The sequence below is a fragment of the Gadus morhua genome, chromosome 3 (genome assembly GCF_902167405.1).
Source record: "Gadus morhua chromosome 3, gadMor3.0, whole genome shotgun sequence".
In the NCBI taxonomy this organism is placed as follows: domain Eukaryota; kingdom Metazoa; phylum Chordata; class Actinopteri; order Gadiformes; family Gadidae; genus Gadus; species Gadus morhua.
The window spans coordinates 9,408,822-9,430,308 of NC_044050.1; the positions used below are offsets into that span (position 1 = coordinate 9,408,822).

The window sequence follows — 21,487 nt, forward strand, 5'->3', positions numbered from 1 at the left end:
TTTAAGATTATTAGTTAATTCAATTATTTATATTGTTAATAGTTTACAATAATTGTATTAACTAAATTCAAAACGAATTCAAATAGTCGTAGACATATTCATTAATTTTTCCTACATCTATGAAGAAATTAAATATTTTGTTAGATTCCTCTAGCATGCCAGCAATAATAGTAGATGACTACACTATTTTATATTTTATTGATCTCAATTTCGCTTTTTGAATCATGTTAATGGACATTTTAGAATCATTTAACAAAGCATTTTCAAAACAGATGAGCCATCTTCGCATTAATCTTTACAGATTAAAAAAATAAAAAATCATTATAAACACTACACTATTGATGGAAACATCATAGCTATAGTGCCAAGCTGTGTATTTGTTATTATTCTCATTCTGTATGTACATATTACAAATGCCAAAGCCCAATCAGAAGATCCGGGGCCTCTGAGGGAGACAGAGGTTGTAGTAGGCTGTTTGATCCCAGAAGTCTGGACCCTTCCAGCCACACCAGCCCTGTGGAGAAATCATTGACAAAATAATTAGAACTGCTATTAAGACATTTAGTATCAACTTTTATCCAATGGGACTGAATTTGAATTATTTTGATACAATGTCATTAATGAGGGGTTAGGCCTCTTGCTCAAGGATGCAAACAGGTTGACTTCGGGGACATTGGACAGCCTAACCACTTACCATCCTGGCTCTATTATTAAACCCGGTTAAGACTAATGGGTGTACCTGGGATCTTCAGTACCATGTCCATGTATAGAATCCATCTTCATTTCCTTCTCCATCTAAAGAATCTATATTCACTACCATGACCATCTAAAGAATCCCTCTTCAGTTCATTGTCTATCTAAAGAATGTATCATCAGTATCGTGTCCATCTAAAGATTGGATCTTCCATTCCTTGTCCACCTAAAGAATCTCTCTTCAGTTCCTAGTCCACCAAAAGAATGGATCTTCAGTACCGTGTAGATAAAGAGTCTCCGGTACCTTATCGCTGATGACCTGCAGGTCCTCTGCGCCTGTGTAATGTGGGTCCAGGATGAGGTACCGGATCTGGCCCGTGGTCTCGCTCCAGGCAACGCCCAGGATGGTATGGGCCAGGACGCCCCCTCCTGGAAGGCACGTTTAAAAGTCCAGTCAACGTCATTATATATATTGGGATGGTGTAAGGGTCCGTGTTTCCAATATGACAGAAACCATAGCTAAAACAGGGATTTAGTAATGATAATAACATTCATAATGATAACAATACATTACATTTTCCATAGAGACTTTCGAGTCAGGGGCATCTGATGCCAGAGAAGGAGAACTTGATTCTCCATTATGAATGTTAATAATATAGGGAATAGTATTGATAAATAATCAATAGTAGTGAGTTCTAATGAATAGTAATGAGTAATATTCAAAAGTAATAAGTTCTAATCAACAGCAATGAGTAAATATCATATTCAACCCACCGATCATCACAGGAGTCCCTTCAGTTAGGAAATGGTTGGCCAGCTCTCGGCCTTTCGACGCCAATTCACACCCCTGACTACAGATTACACACATTGTTTGTGGTGTTGCGTGAATATCATTTAAAATTAGACATATTACGCATGCAAACGCAAGCACACACAAAGACACACACACACACACACTTTCATCCACACACACTCAGAATAATGAGCCCCTAGCACACACCTCACAAACATGATCTTGGACGTGATTCCCAGCAGCTGGTCCAGAACCGCTGCCACCTCGATGGAGCCGATCCACTGTCTGGAGCCTACGAAGGACGCCTGCTTGTCTCCCATGTCCACCAATGCCTTATGGAGAGGCCCTCCACGGTCATGACTTCATCATAGGTTCCACCATCATTTCACATCATATCATCTTGGCTAACAAATATTAATATTTTTGTCATAGAACCTTCAGGTTTTATGTGGAATTTAGAAGACGCATCTGGAGACAAAACTATCCTGCACTCTAAATACAATCCTTTCAGATTCCTGTTTGCTACTTTGAGGGGTTTTATTTTTATAAACTCTGTCTTTCTCCAAATTGTTTATGACAACTCCATTTGAGCTTTAAGGGTTTGATTCTTCCCAGCCTCACCTGTGAGTCACCTTAGATCAAAGCATCTAGGGCTAAATTATAATCGAGTCCTTTGGATCCATTCATTTATCCCCCCACCTTCCCACCTGCCCACCCATCCCCCGTCTCCCTCTCTCTTTATAGATGTGAGGAGCTGGGCAGCACCTGTTGGATCTCCCTGTGGGAGGGCACGGGCCGCTCGGCGTAGCCCTGCTGCTGGAACCAGGAGCAGACGGTCTGCAGGGAGCGGTAGGCACAGCCCCAGCCGTTGTCCTCCATGCGGTCTTGCATGTAGTGGTGGTAGCTGTAGACCCCCTGGACCAGGTACAGCTGGAGGAGGAGGAACAACTATGAGACTAAGGTCTGCCTGGAGTCGTGGCTGTAGACCGCCTGGACCAGGGAAAATACAATACATACAGGAGTCCTGTACTATACTATATGATATACATCTTGGACATCTTAAATAATTGTATACAATTCAGATGGTTAGCTTTGATAATAGTAATAATAATTTAATATACTATAATATATAATAACTATATAGGACATACTTAGGCTGTGTTATAGAATATTCAGCATTATACAACCTACAACTATGATGCACAGAAATCCATTAGATGCATACATTATGCTTGTATATGATTATAAACATACATAATGCATTTCTTCTGTGTACCTATATTTCATAGTGAACATTTTATGTGTAGTCTCACCTTGCCGTTGTCCAGGCTGGGGTGTGTGAGGACCTGGTGAGGGTTCCTAAGGTAGCCGTCTTTGTGCACTTGGTCGGGGAAGCGGAAGGCATTGGGTTTCCTGAAGTAGGGTCTGTCCTCTGGCAGGTCGAACCGCCCATGCAGCTCCTGTTGACGTGAGCTCTTTAGTAACCAGTTCAGAATATACACAGCGGTAGAACCTAATATACCAAAATAACAAAACGACATGCCAAGACAATTATATTTGTTCACTCATTATAATACTGAATTGCATATTGGCTGTCAATAATTCAATGGGAATGTATTGATAAGGGGACCTTGCGATGGCTCTCCAGCTGACTGTCAGGCACTCCTGCTGGGTATACTATGGTCACCAGGCCCCTGGGCTCTGGGAGAAGGAAATGGTAAGGCTCAGGCACCAGAAGAGTAGTTCCCTTCATGTTCTGGAGGGCTGCTTTCTCCATCTCACTCAGCTGACTCGTCAGCGCATCCAACAGGTGATTACAAGCACTGCAGGAAATCAAATCACAAACAGCGCCAAATCAGAAACTTCACCCGAGTCTATTGCCAAGTAGGTTTTCACATGTGTGTCGTGATGTGTTGGTAAAGAAAGTACCTGCAAGAAAAAAAAAAACTTAGAAAATACCCTAACCCAAAAAATACACTATACAGATTGTAAAGTCTAAACCAGGTGTAAAAATGATCACAGCATTAATGTTGCAGCTGCAGCAAAGATCCATTGTAGAAACATATTGGAAAGCAAAAGTTGAGCATTCAGTACACTCGGTATTCCATATGTGTGCATTAAATATGAATGAAGGTACACGCAGACGTACACTCCGATGGGTTGGTGGGCGGTGGAGCGGATGACACAGTCCATGGGGAGCGTGGTGAGGAGGGCATGGCCGCTCTGCAGCGTCCTGGTGAGGGTGGGGACCGGCAGGGGGCCGGGCCGGGACACCTCCTTCATCAGGCAGAGGTTTATCACACTCTAGAGGAGGAAGGAGGCACACACAGGCACAAACATGCATACACACATGAAGGTACATGCATGCATACACACGTTTACGTACATGCATGCGCACACACACAAATACATGTATGTATGTTCACACAAACCCACACACACAAAAATCACACACAGTGAATAAACAAACAAATAATGAAAACATCTATATTGTTATAGGCCTTTACGTCCCTGTAGCACCAAAATCTTTACCAAGATGACACAGAAAGAACACTGCACTCACCTCTGTTACAATCTTTTTCATTTTCTTTTTAAAGGCCTTTTTGCCAGTGTCTTGGTCATCCCCTCTAAAAAAAAACAGGAAAATACATTGTGATGTGTGGAATGTGATGTGTGTGTGTAAAATACACATGACCGAAAAGCTTACTTTATCCATCGTTGCAGCTCCTCACAGAGTGTATTTGATGATACTTCTCCATGGGGAGAGTATACGTCCTTGTTTGGCCATATAACAACGGAGCTGTCACACACCGTGAAGACCAGTGACTCCGACTTCATTTGGGAACGAAGGGTCTCAAAGGTTTGAGAGATGCTCTTTTTAATGGCTGATGATGAACAAAACAAACAGGTACATGTTAGCCAAGACAAGACACAGCTGGGCAAAGTTAAATAAGCTGACTCAAGGTTTCTTTATTAAATGATTTTTGTAAAAAAAAACGACTTAATTCAACGCAGATCTTTTATCATTATATTCCCAGATATGGAGTAGTATATCTACTAAATGCATCTCAAAAAAACTGTTTAGTCCACAAATCCTGTAATAAATTGTCACTTCTCGTAGGATATTTGGAAGTATAACTCGGAATGCTCATGGATCAATAAAATATGTAGGCCTACGTACTGTAGTTATTGTTGTACAACAAACAGTTATCTCTTCTAAAACAAATGATGAAGAAAAAAAAAGCCATGAACCTACCATCTGTGCTCTCAGGGTAACATCTCAATTCGAGTTGACCTTTGACACGCCAGATTATCCCATTCTCTGGTACAGTAGCGTCCGTATAAACCTGTAAGAAATCAACATAATCATCATATTAGAATACAGCTGTCATTCTACCTTGGCATTTCTATCCTTAATACATCACACCAGTACCCTTTGACACAGGGACGAAAAAAACCAAACATGACTTAGCATTATATATGCATATAAATCGTATAATGTAACTTTAGATAGTTAGTAATCACAATGATCTTGACTGTTGTGTAAACCAGCTGTCTGTAAGGTAACGTTACTAGCTCCAAGCTGTCTGGACGAATGCTATCATTGTCATGCGTTTTAGTGGAATATTTCAAGATTACCACAAGACCAAATCAACACAAATGCATTCATCTTTGAGACAGACTTACCATTGTCAGAATATACACTTGGGAGTGAGTACAGTATTCAAACTATTCTTTGGGATTTACTCAACAGCGGCTCATGTCTGACGCTTCTTCAAGGCGTCATCTCTGCGGCTGAAGCTATTGGGTGAAAATGGCCCCGCCTAGTCACGTGGGCATCTCTTTAAAATGAACAACACACTTCCGAGGAACAAGGACAAAACAGATAATAAATAGTGTTTTTTTATGACATAAATGCTTAATTGTGACAGTATACATCTTCTATAGAAACATTCACATCATGTGGTAACAGAAGCAACATTCAAAATACGTAACACACACACACACACACACCACACACACACACACACACACACACACACACACACACACACACACACACACACACACACACACACACACACACACACACACACACACACACACACACACACACACACACACACACACACACACAGAAGATCAGACCCGGTCTATGTAGACTGATTAAAAGAGGGCTCTCCTAATTCTCAGCATAAAAGTCCAAACGTGGTTGGGAACAAAGTATGTTTTTCCTCCTTTAAGGTGTGTTGTGTTAACGACAGTGATTGGAGATGAGCGTGTTATTTCCTATGAGGTATGGTTTTATTAGGGGGGCTCCAGGGCGGCGGGGGGGTGTCCTGGAGGATAGCCTGGATCCTCCTCTCCTCCTTCTGCCTCCTCAGGTCACGCTCCTTCATGGTCTGGAGAACATACATGAACCAGTCAACTCTCAAACAGACCGCTTCCACAAAGCAACTATGAAATGACAAACATCTACTCTTAGAGCTTCTGGAAGACAGAGGTGAGAGTTGTGATGAGAGAGAGAGAGAGCAGAACACGGTCAAAGGTTTTAGGCTCAGAACACGTTCTGTGTGTGGTGATGTACTCACCAGCCACTTTTCGTACATCTCCAAAGCCATTTTATCCTTCTCTTCCTTCTCGCTCTTCTCCTCCTCTGCCTTCTTTTTGCTTTTTTTGCGCTCGATGGTCACTTTTTCACCTATGACGTTCTTCTTCGTTTCGCTCCTGGGGCAAAATAAGTCCAGACACAGGTTATTATCAGGATTTACCACATCATAAATATAATTGCATCAATGAGAATGATATGGCCGTTTGAATATAAATGAAAACTTTTCCGGCCAGAAAGATTAATATATATATATATACATAAAGTCTTCTAAACAAACTTACCAATCTGAATAAAAATATTTGCTGCATGTCTTACGCTCTTCCTCCTTTTCCATTTTCTTCTGCTTCAGTTTGTTTTCAGCTTCTTTTTGTATTCTGTACTTCTTTCTCAACAGCTCGTCATGCCCCTTCTTCCATTTCACAAATACCTGTGATAGGAATATTGGTGACATTATTAGGAAACATTCCTATATTAGACATTCATTAACCTTTATGAAATGACTCTTCCCTACCTCTTTAGCCATCTGCTTCTTCTCTTCTGAATCTGCTGCTGCTTTCTGTTGTTTTCTTGCCATGGCCTCTTTTTCTCTGGCTTTTGCTTTCAGTGTTTCACTTTTCTTTTCCTTCCAAGCCTCAAAAGACGCCAGTGCATTTTCCTTCTTGTCCCTCTCATCCTGTTTGACGTGACGAAAGAAGTGAATCAGTCGTTAGGTGTGTGTATAAACAGTGACGACTCAGTCTCTGGTCCCAGAACAACGGAACCAAACTGTAAAACATGATCACCGTTTTATGTTTTTCTTCTTTAAGGGAATACTCTCTCTTCTTCTGCTGTTCTCGTTCTTTCGATGTCTCCTGTTTCTTTCTGAGCCATTCCTATTATTGGATCAATCAAATGAAAACATAGTTGGACATGGAATAAAGTTTGACAACTGCCAAAGTATATAGTACCTTATGATAAAAATTAAAAACTCAATTGACAGATCCAAACATAAAGACATGATATGGGTACCTGGTAAACCGCAGCTCTGAGAGAGTCTCCTGCCTCCAGCTGAGGCTGACCCGGAGCAGAACTGTGGTCCAGCAGCTTCAGGCTCCCCAGGTAACGGGACTCTACTCTGGACGAACACGCACTCTTGGACCTGCCAGAGCTTCTGATGAGGGAACTTGGTGGCCGCCTGAGCAGAAACACATACAGCGCAAGCCATGTTGGATCCCTGATCAGTTTGGTGTTCTTTATTTTTTGTAATAAATTCAAAGTAAATTCTAATTCTTGAGTGAAATAATTTTTGGATTATTCAATTTAGATTTTGTAAATATTGTAATTCAAATTCAGTCCAAGGTTTTGAGGTTTGAAGATATGTAGGCCTATAACACCAACATTGTCGTTTGGGCCACTGGGTTTGTTTGACTAGGGATAAACAGCCAGCCTACCTGGGATCAGATATGTTTCCGATGCTATGGCGATGTCCGGCCGGGTCCAGCTGTTCTTCCAAATCTTTCTAGAAGACAACAAAAAAATTACTTTCAATACTTATTTTGAAACGCGATGCTCCGTTTGGATTTTAAATACAGCCCCAGGTTGGTTTGACAGTGCGGAATTCATAGGTTCTATTTTTCTGCCTTACTTGAAATTCTTCAAACGACGTAGAGTAATTCCGCTCAGGCTCTTTGCTGTCGTCCGAATACAGACAGTCTAAATTTGATGAGATGGTTATCCAAAGAAACCAAAGAGTTAAGATAATACATTATAAATAAATAGATTTGACAGATAATCTGTATAATATAGTGCAATAAACACATGAATTGACCTAGACTGGCAGAGTCCATCGTGGTCCTGGTGAGGGAGGTTAGCGGCTCACTTCGGGGTAACGACAAAGACTGACTATTTGACGACGTCGTGCCATCCCCCTCCGACCCCTGTAATGTCAGAGAAACCACAGAAGAAGAAGAAGAAGAAGAAGAAGAAGTCACGGTTAGCGGGTGGCAGGCAGGCAGTTAGGACCCAATCATACATACAAAAAAAAAAAAAAAAAAGTACATACAAACAAACACTCATTTTTTAATCCTTTCCTACACACACATTATATTGAGTCTATAAATGCAACAAAAACCCTATACCCACAGGTGGACTTTGGTCTCTGGGAGTGACCCCATCCATGGGGGGGACAGGTGTTGGGTGTGTGAGGGACCCGTCAGATGTGGAGTGGAGGCTCTGTGAAGACTGGGGTTCTGCAGAAGTGCTCTCTGCAACCCGGGGGCCCGGACCGTTGGGTCTCTGCCTGGCTCTGGGTCTGGGTCTGGGGGCAGGCCTACCAGCGGCGCCATCTACACCAGCATCTACACAACGCAGAAAACTTTAACAAATGATCGCAAAAAAAATTTGCAGACACACTTCTCCATCTCAACTATGATCTTAGAGGGACAGGATGGTCTAGTGGCTAACAGGTTGTTTGACTCCCCGGAAAAAAGGGTCTGGGTTTGATCCCCAATGTCCACTGTCTATAGCTGTAGGCCTCCTTGAGTGAGATGCAATTATCCCCACCTGCTATTTCCCTGTTGCGTGGATGAAAGCGTCTGCTAATACAGTAAATGTATAGAAAACCTGATACATAAAATAACAAAAGCTAATGTTGATGAACCCTCTTTCAGACCGACCGGTTGAGGCTGCATCCACTGGGCCGGGTCTCAGCTCGGGAGAGCCAGAGTTTGGTCTCTCCTGGTCTCCAACCGAGTGGCGTTCCTCTTGGCTGTCGCCAGGAGGAGACGTGCGACTCACTGCCTCGTCCCCGCCATCGTCGAACGGTGAGGTCAAAGGCGACTTCGGTGCCGGACTGTTAACATCAGACGTCTGTCGTGACAGCGAAGTCGACCAAAGGGACGCGTGATCCCCGCCGCTTCTGTCGGCCGAGTCTCCTCTGTCGACGCTGGCGGCAGGAGACGGGGTGTGGTCGGACGGACCCCCGGTGATGGTGTCAGGGCGGTGCTTCTCAGGCGCATCCTTGAGGGACGTGCTCTCCAACGGGGAGCCGCCTCTCTGGGTCTTGAGGAAGGAAACTCTTTTCTTTGCAGCACCGTGTTTAGACTCATCGTCTGAAAGGTCAAAGTCGTTGATTTTGGCTTTGCTCCTCCCGGTCTTGAAGGCACTGGCTCGGTTTCTCCTCGACCCGAGCTGTTTCAGAAAGTCTGTGAGAAAATTGTATGATGCGGGATGGTCAGTACTAAAGTGCAAAACGTGATTGATCTTTACATGTATGTATTACACAAGTAATACATGAACTACAGTGTAATAATTGTATTCCTCTTTACCTCTAGGGGGAGATGTTGCACATGGTATGTCTATTGGACTCTTATCCATGGACTATGATAAGAAAACTGATCTGGGGCCATAATAAATGTACTATGGCTGGTATGTGACATGTGACATGTGCATTTAGCCTACCATTAAAATAATTCATTTTGGTATGTCTACTGTTTCATGGGTTCATATGCAGTCGCAGTAAAAGTTAGATGATGGAGAAGAACTACATAATTTGTCTGACGGTTAATAGAATAGATAGTTATGTAACTTCTGAAAATAGAAGAACACCATGATGGGTTATGAATAAATTAAATTGCCTGTAGCATCTTTTACAACACATTTGTACTATGATGAGGGGTTTTTTCGACCATGTTAGTGTCTCACTGTTTTCCTCATCATCTAGGTCATCCGAAAATGAATATCGGTCAGCATTCGTTCGGCTGGCCCTGGCGGAGACCACAGCCTGCAGTTCATCCTAGAAGCACACGAGTTCAGCAATGAAGCACCTACACACGAGTTGAGACATGAAACACCTACACCCACACACACACGCACACATACTCACGCACACAGAAACACACATATACTACCTCACACAGAAACAGGCACACACACACACACACACACACACACACACACACACACACACACACACACAAACACACACATGTACACAGCACACGGAATGGCATTGTTTACATTTATTTACTACAAAAAATGCCACGCTACAGTAGGCTTGAGATACTGTACCTGGAAGGTGGTTCTTCTGGACACCTTTGGACTTTTAGAATAAGCCAGAGTAATAAAGTCCTTGTCGGTCATTCTGGAAATACGGACATGCGTGCCTTATCCAGAAAGCTAAAGGACGGAAGCTATTTTGTGCGCATAGGATTCGAAAGATATACGATGTGACGCTATCTTCCTGAACGAAAAACTATAAATATATATTCGGATTATTTAAAATAGACTCAGTTTGAAGATTACACATTAAAACCGTTTATCAAACGAAGTCAACCAGCAAGCTAGCATTAGCCTGCTGATTTTGTTTTCGATGGTAACCTATGGTAACGACTGAGGGGACGGCTGGAATTCCGGGTTGCAGTACGCATGCGCTATCTAATCTCAATATTACGAATACATCCATCATCCATGGATTACGTCTACCTATGTACCAATATATTTACATATGTATGTATCTTTCTCTCTCTCTCTCTCTCTCTCTCTCTCTCTCTCTCTCTCTCTCTCTCTCTCTCTCTCTCTCTCTCTAGGCCTATATATATATATATATATATATATATATATATATATATATATATATATATATATATATATATATAGCATTAGCTATCTATCTATATATAGCTATCTATTCAAATTCACAAATATGTAAATGTGTGGCTCTCAAGTCTGTTCTTGTATGTACTATCCAGTGTATTTTCGGAAATATTATGTATGACATTTCAAAGCACATAATAGAAAATACAATTATTTAAAATAATGATTCAGGTTAATTGGTAGTGGTAACATGATAACTGTATGTATTTCCAATTATCGTAAATGATAGAATGTGCATGCATTGGTGCATGCATGACTTTGTGTGCATAAATGTGTGTGAGTTTAAGTTTGTCTTAATACATGTGTAATAGCTGCATTTTGAGGTGGCATTTTGTTAGATCTGATATTGCCTCTGCTCTATATTGACGCTTGATTCTTTTGTACTACTGGGTACTGAGTACTGCTGGGACCCAGCGAAGCAGGCTGTGTCTACAATCATTATGTCAGCATCACTAACCTCGACCCCCGCGTTACGCAATACCGCCAACATTACGCCTTATGTCGGGCTATGCTAAATCGTTTCACTCATTCTCTCCTGTTTTACTATTTCTAGTATTAGCTATACAAAATCACAGATGATGAAGAGGAGGAAGTGTGTGCGTGTGTGTTTGTGTGTGTGGCAGGGAAGGTGGGGGGGGGGGGGGGGGGAGAGAGAGAGAACCGATCTGCACAAAAAATGGATAAAGCACTAAACTGTGTGACATCAGTGTGGGAAGGGAACGCATCGCTGCTTTGCTTAAGGGCAGTGCAGTTCCATCATGCGTGATCGACCAAGGCATGATGACCTGGCACACTGCAGAACCCCCCCAGTACAGTAACCAATGTAGGTTAATAACACACCACAACACCCTATCAACTGTATCCATTGGACTATACGTGCTGTATTAAGGGTAATCGCTTTATTATTGATGCAACATGGGTAGTGCTCAGAATAAGAACTAATGTTGACTTATATGTGCTTCAGCATAAAGGCTTCTAGATATAATTAGAGCCAACAGATGTTGCTGAAGGAGATCATATATATATATATATATATAGGCCTATATATAAATACATATGCATACATGTGTGTGTCTGTTTGAATTAATTCCTGTTATAGGCATGGGCATTATTATGACCTGGAGAGAACTACACTTCCAGACATAGTTTTGAGGTTTCTGATAAATTATACATGTCTGCTATTTTATCCATGGCCTCTACCGGTATCCCCACAAGTGCATCCAGCTCAGCAGGGTTGACGCAGGGAGGACCCTCCTAACCCAGGCCGTATAAACCCATGATATTAGCAACACAGGACCACAGATTCATATTCAATAAACTCGTCAGCATGTTCCACTCTGCTCAAACATTCCCCAGGGGCCTATTGAGAGACCATTGTAAACTGAACCAGACACCTCCATATTGTCCAGGCTGCCGTGGGCTTCATTCATCCAGCGGCCATTGTGGTTCCGTGTTGGTTCTAAACGTTAGTTTACATAAATCTGAATTCAGTTCCCCCACCAAGCTAACAACTAGAACCAAGATGGCCACCCATAGGTGAACATATCGCATGGCTGCTAGTGCCTTGCCTCATTGGGTCTGCACCCCGCAGGGATGATGGCAGGAGAGCAGATGGAGAACGACTCTCTGCCAGTTCTAAGATGTCTTTTAAAAGACTTGCTTTTATCTCTCTCTCACACACACACACACGCACGCACGCACGCACGTACGCACGCACGCACGCACGCACGCACGCACGCACGCACGCACGCACGCACACACACACACACACACACACACACAAACAAACAGAAACTCACTCTAACACAAACAAACACACACACACTCACTCCACTCCCTCTCTCTCTCTCTCTCTCTCTCTCTCTCTCTCTCTCTCTCTCTCTCTCTCTCTCTCTCTCTCTCTCTCTCTCTCTCTCTCTCTCTCTCTCTCTCTCTCTCTCTCTCTCTCTCTCTCTCTCTCTCTCTCTCTCTCTCTCAATCTCTCAAACTCTCTCTCTCAAACACACACAAACACAGCTTACTTTCTAGTGGGAATAACTTTAAAGTAAAATACAAATCCGGAAGCAGGGACAAAAGCAAAACAAGCTATATCCTGTGGATGGCCCCCTTGAATGCTTTTTATTTATTTACTCGATTTCACCATAAGGACCATTGTGTACATTCATAGGTCCATTAACCTCCACAGCAATATGCAATGTCTTTGTCACAATGCACTAGACGTGATGCATATAAGTTATTGCTTAGTCTGAGTAACACAATGGCTCTACTCACCTATAACTCCAAATATATCAGTCTAGGAGAGGAGAAAAAACGTAATGACCTCAACATTAGAAATATCAATCCAACTTTGACGTAATGGAACATGTAATTACAAATGATTTCCAAATAATTACCAATGATACCAATAACACCACAGAAGGATGTGTTTTCATAACTTTGTGTTTGGCCATTTTAATTTTGCGTTCTCATTCCATCTGTTTTCTTGTGGTTTCCATGGCTCATTTAAACTCATTAAGACTCATAAATAAGTGTGATTTAAATGCTGCATCACACATATCCATTTAAGAGCATAGGCAGATCTGATCATGCAGTGTGGATAAGGGTTCTAAGCTTTCACGATTTGTTTGATTTTATAATTTCAATGACGACAATACCTTTTTCTTTTTTTACCAAATTGTGATCAGCCCTCAATAAAGGAGTTGCAAAACAGAGGTACAGAAGCAACCCTCCAGCATATCTGCAAAGCAGAATATATGCATGTGTGTACAAAATTATCACTGCAGTGGTCATTCATTAATTAAATCTTCATGTAGGCCTACATAACTGTTGTTAGACAGAGCAATGAATTATTTTAAAATAAAAAAAACTATGCATTATGAAACTCCAACTCCAAATTTTCTTTAAAATGTATATTGTTACGATTTTGATTATTATAAGGATAATAACATGAACAATATGAATAGTAATAATAATAATGATCATCATTAATATTGTTATTATTATTTAATTATTATTATATAATTGAATATGTAACACTATTCTAATTATTTCCTTTTTATTGACTATACTAATACGATATGCTATTGTCAATTCTGAATAACAGATTTTTATTCCTTCCATTGGGTATGTTCTCGGGGTAAAGCTGACCAAGATTTGTAATCGCGCATGTAATCGCAGTTAAAGCTTTTACGCTGGCGGCCAATTTGTTACCAGACAGCGCAATACGCGCACAGTCCCCAGAAAAAAAAGCACTTCAGTCTGCAGCTGATAGGTTGTCAGCCTCTACCAACCTACTTGCGCATCGATTGGTCCACCCGGTTCTTCACTAGGTTCTCATTGGCTTTTCATGATGGTAGTTCACTGTCGCCACATGCTCGTTTACTTTAGAATGAATACAGATTTGGGGATTTTTTCGTTGGTCATTTGAATCAGGAGTCAGAGCGCCAGGGACTCGGAGCATCGCTTGGCCACACCGCTGAAGAGAGAATGATGGAATTTCGTTTCGGCAGCACAGTGGCCTGAGGATAATTATCTGCCATCTGAGATTAAAGAAAAAAGAGATACGTAGGGTAAAGATGTTTTGCACGAAGCTGAAAGATCTGAACATTTCTGGAGAGTGTCCATTCTCCAGCCTCGCCAAGAAGAGTGAGTCTGGAGACTTTGAGGATTGCTCCAGTGACGCCGCGGATATATTGCCTATTTCTAAGGATGTGCCAGAGAAAAGCGGCGAAGATCTACCCCCTCAGAGACTATCCAGATTGAAAGTTAACCTTCATTCACTTGGAGAAAGCATCCAAAAACTGGCTAATCCCGAGGTCAGTCTGAAATACAATGATCATCAATTAACCCTAATTAACATGGTACTGCAAGAACGTGTTATACAACGTCTGACAAAATATTAGATATTACAGATTTATTATGCAAGAATTTGGCAGGCAACGTTCTCGTGTTTCAGCCCTCAATTATAAATAAATGGGCTGTAGTCCTGGGTGGTGAGCTAAATTGATTAACGTTTCGTTTACAAAATGCCTGTTTTTGATTAAAGGTTTTTTTTGTATTCAAATAAAAAGCTGCAGGCCTCTAACTTGCTTAATACTTTCAACAGTTTCAAAGACTGCACACTGCTCTCGATCGAATAGTGAATCCTAAAATACACACGAGAGACAACGAAAGGTAAGACAAGCGGAAAAATGATGTCTATCTTGGTAATGCTGAGCTTTTATTTATGCATTAGACCTAGGCTTAATAGCATCACGGTGACTTACTTATTGGATTAACAACATTCATATAAAAAAACCTCAAATTTGGACTTTGAGTGACTTGGACATGACAAGTCTTTTCCCTTCCAACATTACTTTCTACAAATGTTTGTATTTGTCCCTTCAGCCTAGAAACATGCCCATGCTCTTGTGACAAACCAGAACATCTACTACACATAATGACGGAGTACTCCACCAAAACAGGTAAGAAGCATGCGTCTCCATATACACAACCCCCCATACTCGCACACTGCTTTACATGAAGGTTGACCCGTGACCTGGCCGTCCCTGACCTGTTCTCTTTGACCCCGGGGGGCATCCGGTTGGTCCAGGGATCCCAATGGAGGCGGTGCAAGAGGCGTTGGGGGAGGAGCTCTTCCGGATGTGCTACGAGGAGGACGGCCACGTGCTGCGGGTGGTCGGCGGCGCCCTCCACGACTTCCTCAACAGCTTCAACGTCCTGCTGAGACAGAGCAGCGGCGGGTCCAAACGGTCGCGCTCCGACTCTGACGCCGCCGCCGCCGCCGCCGGCCCGGGGGGCTCAGCCCGCCACGAACCCTCGGTGCTGTGCCTGGACAAGGACCCGGGCCTGCTCACCGTGTACTACTTCAACCCCCAGCCCATCACGGAGCTCTTCTTCCCTGGCGTGATCCGCGCGGCCGCCCGGGTGCTGTACCACACCGGCGTGGAGGTGGTGCTCACGGACCCGGCGGGGGCCGGCAAGGACTGCATCCTGCAGGCCAGCCCCCAGCACAGCCTGCGCTACACTGTGGTGGTGAAGGACACCCGGAGCCTCAGCCCCAGCCCGCTGAGGGCCACCTCGGCCGGGACCTTCCCCAGCTCCCTGTTCTGCACCACCTTCCCCTTCCACCTGCTGCTGGACCAGGACCTGCTGCTGCTGCAGATCGGACACGGCCTCCGCAAGAGGCTCTCCCGCAAGGAGGGCCCGCCCAGGAGGGTCTCCTCCTTCCACGAGCACTTCTGCATCGTGTCGCCCCAGATCCGGTGCTCCTTCCAGGGCATCCTGACCATGCTGAACACACAGTTCATCATCCGGATCAGGCACACGGACGGCTGCAGCGCGGACGGCAAAGGGAAGGTAGGCTGCCACCGCTGACCAGGGGCCTCAGTCGGGCATCATCAGCTGGATGAATAGCTAAGGCTGCTCAGGCAATTCATTAGCGTGCATGCTAACCCCCACCCCCTCATTCCCAACTCATAGCCCAGAGTGAAATATCAACACTACCCCCCCCCCCGTTCCCCCTTCCAGAGGAGTTCCCAGGGGCAGATGTCTACCCCTGTCTTCCATCAAAGGCATAGCGATGCTCATCTGTTTATATATAGAGCTGTATATCAGCCCAGAGTTGTTGTACAGCGCCATGGCTACCCTGCTGGCTTCTCTGGAAGTTAAGCAGGGCTGGCCCTGGTCCAGCCCTGGAGGGGAGACCAGTTGGTGCTGGTAGAGGTGTTGGAGGGCCAGTAGGAGCCGTTCATCCCTCTGCCCTGGTTCATGTCCCCAACACCCCAGGACAGAGATGGGGACATTCAGATGAGATGTTAAACTGAGATCCGGACTCCCTGCTTTCACTAAGGGTATCATCACCAGTAGTGTTAGTGGTGCTAACTCTGGTGTCCTAGCCAAAATCCAAACCTGGCTCTTATACCAACATGGTCACGTAATCGTACCCTGTTCTCTAAATGGATAGTCTCCCTTTTCACCTATCCGCATTGACAGCAGGTATGTGGCAAGCATTCTGGCTGCTGTGCAAGTGGGTTTATATACAAGGACGGCGGAGGAGATGTATTAAAGTAGGATAATTTGAGGCTGAACGTATCACCATAGGCATTGAAGTCTCCACCAATCCTACCAGCTATTCGATAGTCGAAATATAAAATATAATATTAGATAAACAAAACCAAACATTGGATGGTGTTCTTTCGCCTGTCATACAAGCCCGAGAACACCATTCAGCATCCAAACAAGTGTTCAAATGCTAGCAAACTGTTTCTATTTTGCTAGTGCTGTGGACAGCACTTCAAGGCAGCCAGTGACTACTTGAATATGTTAGCAATCTAACAGCCAGCATTGTTCTGTGTTTACCTTGGATGGTGAAAAAAAGTGTGTGTCTCTCTATCTGTCTTGTGAGTTTCCCATCGCTGGTTCTACTGTGACAGAATAAGGTGGATGAGTGGAAACATTATTGATCCCTTGAAAACATTCTAAAAGGTTTAACAATTCGACCATCACCCTCTCTCCCCTTCCCTCTCCTGCCAGCCGATGGACCTGAAGGGCCAGATGATCTTTGTGTCCGAGTCCAACGCCGTCCTCTTCCTGGGCTCCCCGTGCGTGGACAAGCTGGAGGAGCTGACGGGGCGCGGCCTGTACCTCTCCGACATCCCCATCCACAACGCCCTGCGCGACGTGGTGCTGGTCGGGGAGCAGGCCAAGGCCCAGGACGGCCTGAAGAAGCGCCTGGGGAAGGCCAAGACGGCGCTGGAGCACGCCCACCAAGCCCTGGAGGAGGAGAAGAAGAGGACGGTGGACCTCCTGTTCACCATCTTCCCGGGCACCGTGGCCCAGGAGCTGTGGCAGGGCCACACGGTGCCGGCCAAGAAGTTTGACCGCGTCACCATGCTGTTCTCCGACATCGTGGGCTTCACGGCCGTGTGCTCGCGCTGCACGCCCATGCAGGTGGTTACCATGCTGAACGAGCTCTACACTCGCTTTGACCACCAGTGTGGGGAGCTGGACGTGTACAAGGTACGCTCCCGGGAACCGAATCAGGCCACCGCGTTGATGACCTGAACACCTATCAGATAACTTCTTCATTTTTTTCTTTCATAATGTTGAAATGTATTGTTAAAAATTAATCCATTTCCACATGAATTTGTCACTAACAACATGTAGGCTTATGTATTTGATGAATTGGTGAATATACCGTAATAATTACTATATTCTTTAAATAAAATTGATAGTGTAACATGCAGATTTATGGGAATCGCAATATATAAATAAACCATAATTACAAAGGCCTAGGTAATGTTTTACTAGTTTGATTGGTTTATAGTTTACATTTATTAGACTTGTATTTCTTTAGTAGCTAATGCAATAATTGTCAAATGTGAACTTAACCTAAATCCTACTTTTAACAAGACAGGGATGAGATAATCACCTTCCGTCTCACCAAAGAACACATGACCTCAGTCCGGTTCTCACATCACATATTCCGGAGCGTAAACAGAATGCCAGACCGTTTCAATGTTTCTTGAGGATGGAGCTAGCCTGTTGCTCATAACTAGCATGACTGGAGCCAACTGCTCTCAATCGGCGAGGAGTTTGGCTAGTGTAATCAGAGTGTCATGGACGCATTACACAGAGAGTAGCGTGTTTGACAAATGTCTCGCAAAACACCAGGAAGTTAGGGTCTCCTTTAGGACCCTGTTTCATGTCCATACGTAGCTAAAAATAGCTACCTTCTTCTTTTTCAACATGGCACAGCACTTGAGTTATGTATATAGTGTCTTTTTCCATCTAGGATTTAGAAGTCCACCCTTCTTCATGGCCCAGGGAGGAAACGGCTATTACATCCTGTCCCTCTTGTTGTTTAGAGTTTTTGTCCGCTTCATTTCTACCACAATGTAAAAGGTTGTCGTTTGATTCATAGTGGATTGTGTGTATATATATACAGTATATAAATACTAAATATTTATATATATATATATATATATATATATATATATATATATATATAGCTAATGGCCAAAACAGCATTGCGTTGATAAGCATTATGCCATTCCTATTTACAGCCATAGAGGTTACTGTTAAATAAACATTGTATCTAATAGGATTCATGCCTGTTTCAAAGAGCCATTTTTCCTTGTACTGTTTAGGTAGAGACTATTGGCGATGCTTACTGTGTAGCAGGTGGCTTGCACAAGGAAAGCGAGATGCACGCGTTCCAAATAGCACGCATGGCGTTGAAGATGATGGAGCTATCCAACGACGTTAGGACTCCCACGGGAGATACCATTCAGGTGAGGAACATACTAAACTAATTCTACTACTCATCGGTAAACTCAGTCGGCTTATGCACATGGTGCACATTGTATTTACTATTTACTACTGAATTACTGGTATGCAACTGAATGTATAAAGTCATTGAACTATGGCAGGTGTGCCATCCGGAATGCATTGGGAAATTGATAGTGAAAACAAGCCATTATGTATTTTAAGAAGTACATGTATTCTGATTTGAACTGAGGGTTCTTCTGATTTGAATTCAGAGTTCTGATTTGAACTCAGGGTTCTGATTTGTACTCGGGGTTCTGATTTGTACTCAGGAGTTCTGATTGGTTGGTTGTTCTGAGTGTTCCAGATGCGTATCGGCCTCCACACGGGGTCGGTGCTGGCCGGCGTGGTCGGGGTCAAGATGCCGCGCTATTGCCTGTTCGGCAACAACGTAACATTGGCCAACAAGTTTGAATCTGGAAGCCAACCGAGTAAAATCAACGTCAGCCCCACTACTTACGGGTGAGTGCCCCGACCCCTCTGAATAACACAGGACCCGAGGTATCCAATAGATTGCTCTAACTGTAACGAGCCGTTCCGTTGACTTACTCATTAATACTGTGATTTACTAGCACCACACACATTATTAAACTCTTTATAAACATAGGATGAAAAATTATTCACTTAAGCAATAAAGCTTTTTCACATTCAAAGTTAAACCATAACCATTGCATCCTCTCTTTGATTCTGTTCAGAGCGTCGCTATTCCATTACAACATGAGAACATTTTATAAAATGGAACTTTATACAAACAAGAATGCCAACCTGCTTGAATTCATACGTCACATTCAAGTGCTCTCGTACATGCTCATGGTCTTTATCGCAAGTCTCTCTCATTCCCATCGCATCTGTGAGGCAGAACCTCGCAGTGTTTCCTGGTTTCCTCCACGGATGATAGATGCCTTATTTTCCTGTTCTCTGTCCTAGACTGCTGAAGGACTGCCAGGGGTTTGTCTTCATTCCAAGGAGCCGACAGGACCTTCCGGCCAATTTTCCAGACGATATCCCTGGTGTTTGTTACTTTCTGGAGCCCTCTGATAATATCCCCGGCGGCGGCGGTGATGTTATGAATGACTGTCTGCAGAAAGAGCTGGAGCACAACACCACCACCACCACCACAACCACTACAAACTGAAACTGAAACTGAAACTAGCAAATTAACTATTAATGAATTCCGAGTATGTGTTTTTCAGTTTTTTGTTTTGGAGCTACCAATTAGACGAGGGTGTTTATATTTTAAAGCATTGGTATAGGTTTGTTGTTTTAATAACTTGTAGAACTGTATGTACAGTCCGTAGAGAGAGAGAGAGAGAGAGAGAGAGAGAGAGAGAGAGAGAGAGAGAGAGAGAGAGAGAGAGAGAGAGAGAGAGAGAGAGAGAGAGAGAGAATTTAAATTAAACACAACCTCTTTGTGATCATCATCATGGCTGCCATCAAGAAGAAGGATATCTTGAAGTTATTTTTATTCCTTAACGTAGTCAACCATGAATATGAAGTGCAAAAAAGCAGGTCAAGTGTCGTATTTTGTCATTTGACATGCATCTATTTAAAAAAAAACATCTCTTGTCAAATATTGTATTGTCACAAAATCCCTAAAGAATCCAGAACTGATCTCTAAATATAGAGGACCAGGAAATATAATAACTACATTTCCTGTGAAAGTGAACATTTGGATAGATTTAGGGGTTCACCCATGACCATTACATTCCAGTATTCACGTTTCCTTTCCTCTGCAAGTTGACGCAGAACAGATAAACTCAAGGTGCCTTATGGGAAATGTCAGCTGTAGCATGGGACAAACACACCCCTTCCTCTTTGTATTACTGTATACGTGCATTTTCTATTCTTCATAGCTAGGGATAAGGCTAATGCATTGTGTACATTAACCCTTGTGATACATATGTATAAATGTCAAGTATATGTTTTTCAACGTTTTTGTTGTTTTTACAGCACAGTATGCATTCTTAAACTCATGTTTAAAAGATCCAAATCATTCCAAAATACACACCCTAGGCACAATATATATATATGTATATATATATATACATATATATATGTGTGTGTGTATGTGTCCTAGTGTGTTTTTGTAATTGTGTAAGTGCACATTTTCCAAAAACATACGACAACCACACAGAAGAAAACAATGAATGTTATAAGACGTGTATGGAATTTAAAGTATTAATATTATTATAGTTTGTAATGTAATCAAAGCACAATAAATATTACAATGACAATACTTGCTTTACTGGTTAACTGGGATTTGCTAACTTTCAATACGATAATTATAATTATGATAATAATAATAATTAATATGGTTATTTATTATGTGCTTCTACTTCCGCTACTTGTAATAGTGGTAGTAGAAGCACCTAATAATAATTCTGTATTGTATTATATAAATGTACTGGAGATATATATATATATATATA

The 21,487-nt window shown here is 42.8% G+C and overlaps 3 protein-coding genes across 4 annotated transcripts; 1 reads left to right on the forward strand and 2 right to left on the reverse strand.

The window, feature by feature from the left end:
• Window positions 1–179: 179 nt before the first annotated feature.
• Window positions 180–5,318, reverse strand: ufsp2 (ufm1-specific peptidase 2). Its single transcript, XM_030350961.1, has 12 exons — window positions 5,174–5,318; window positions 4,743–4,833; window positions 4,194–4,371; window positions 4,050–4,113; window positions 3,636–3,790; window positions 3,117–3,309; window positions 2,800–2,946; window positions 2,252–2,416; window positions 1,694–1,818; window positions 1,468–1,544; window positions 998–1,122; window positions 180–514 (listed from the first exon to the last, which is right to left on the reverse strand). The coding sequence occupies exons 1-12, from the start codon at window positions 5,174–5,176 to the stop codon at window positions 428–430; spliced, it is 1,410 nt and encodes a 469-aa protein (XP_030206821.1). The 5' UTR covers window positions 5,177–5,318; the 3' UTR covers window positions 180–427.
• Window positions 5,319–5,373: 55 nt separating this feature from the next.
• map9 (microtubule-associated protein 9) lies at window positions 5,374–10,482 on the reverse strand. 2 transcript variants are annotated; one of them, XM_030350959.1, is made up of 13 exons: window positions 10,146–10,482; window positions 9,780–9,870; window positions 8,753–9,280; window positions 8,220–8,422; window positions 7,906–8,014; window positions 7,723–7,790; window positions 7,529–7,596; window positions 7,107–7,272; window positions 6,881–6,970; window positions 6,610–6,771; window positions 6,380–6,525; window positions 6,079–6,214; window positions 5,374–5,889 (listed from the first exon to the last, which is right to left on the reverse strand). In XM_030350959.1, the coding sequence occupies exons 1-13, from the start codon at window positions 10,215–10,217 to the stop codon at window positions 5,770–5,772; spliced, it is 1,959 nt and encodes a 652-aa protein (XP_030206819.1). In that variant the 5' UTR covers window positions 10,218–10,482; the 3' UTR covers window positions 5,374–5,769. The 2 variants fall into 2 exon arrangements, with proteins under 2 accessions (XP_030206819.1, XP_030206818.1); XM_030350958.1 differs by having other exon boundaries at window positions 8,220–8,434; window positions 10,146–10,480.
• Window positions 10,483–13,873: 3,391 nt separating this feature from the next.
• gucy1a1 (guanylate cyclase 1 soluble subunit alpha 1) lies at window positions 13,874–21,292 on the forward strand. The gene is made up of 8 exons (XM_030350963.1): window positions 13,874–14,545; window positions 14,836–14,903; window positions 15,117–15,193; window positions 15,322–16,088; window positions 17,265–17,750; window positions 18,881–19,024; window positions 19,366–19,520; window positions 19,986–21,292. Exons 1-8 carry the CDS (start codon window positions 14,306–14,308, stop codon window positions 20,191–20,193), a joined length of 2,145 nt encoding a protein of 714 aa, XP_030206823.1. The 5' UTR covers window positions 13,874–14,305; the 3' UTR covers window positions 20,194–21,292.
• The last annotated feature ends 195 nt before the right edge of the window (window positions 21,293–21,487 follow it).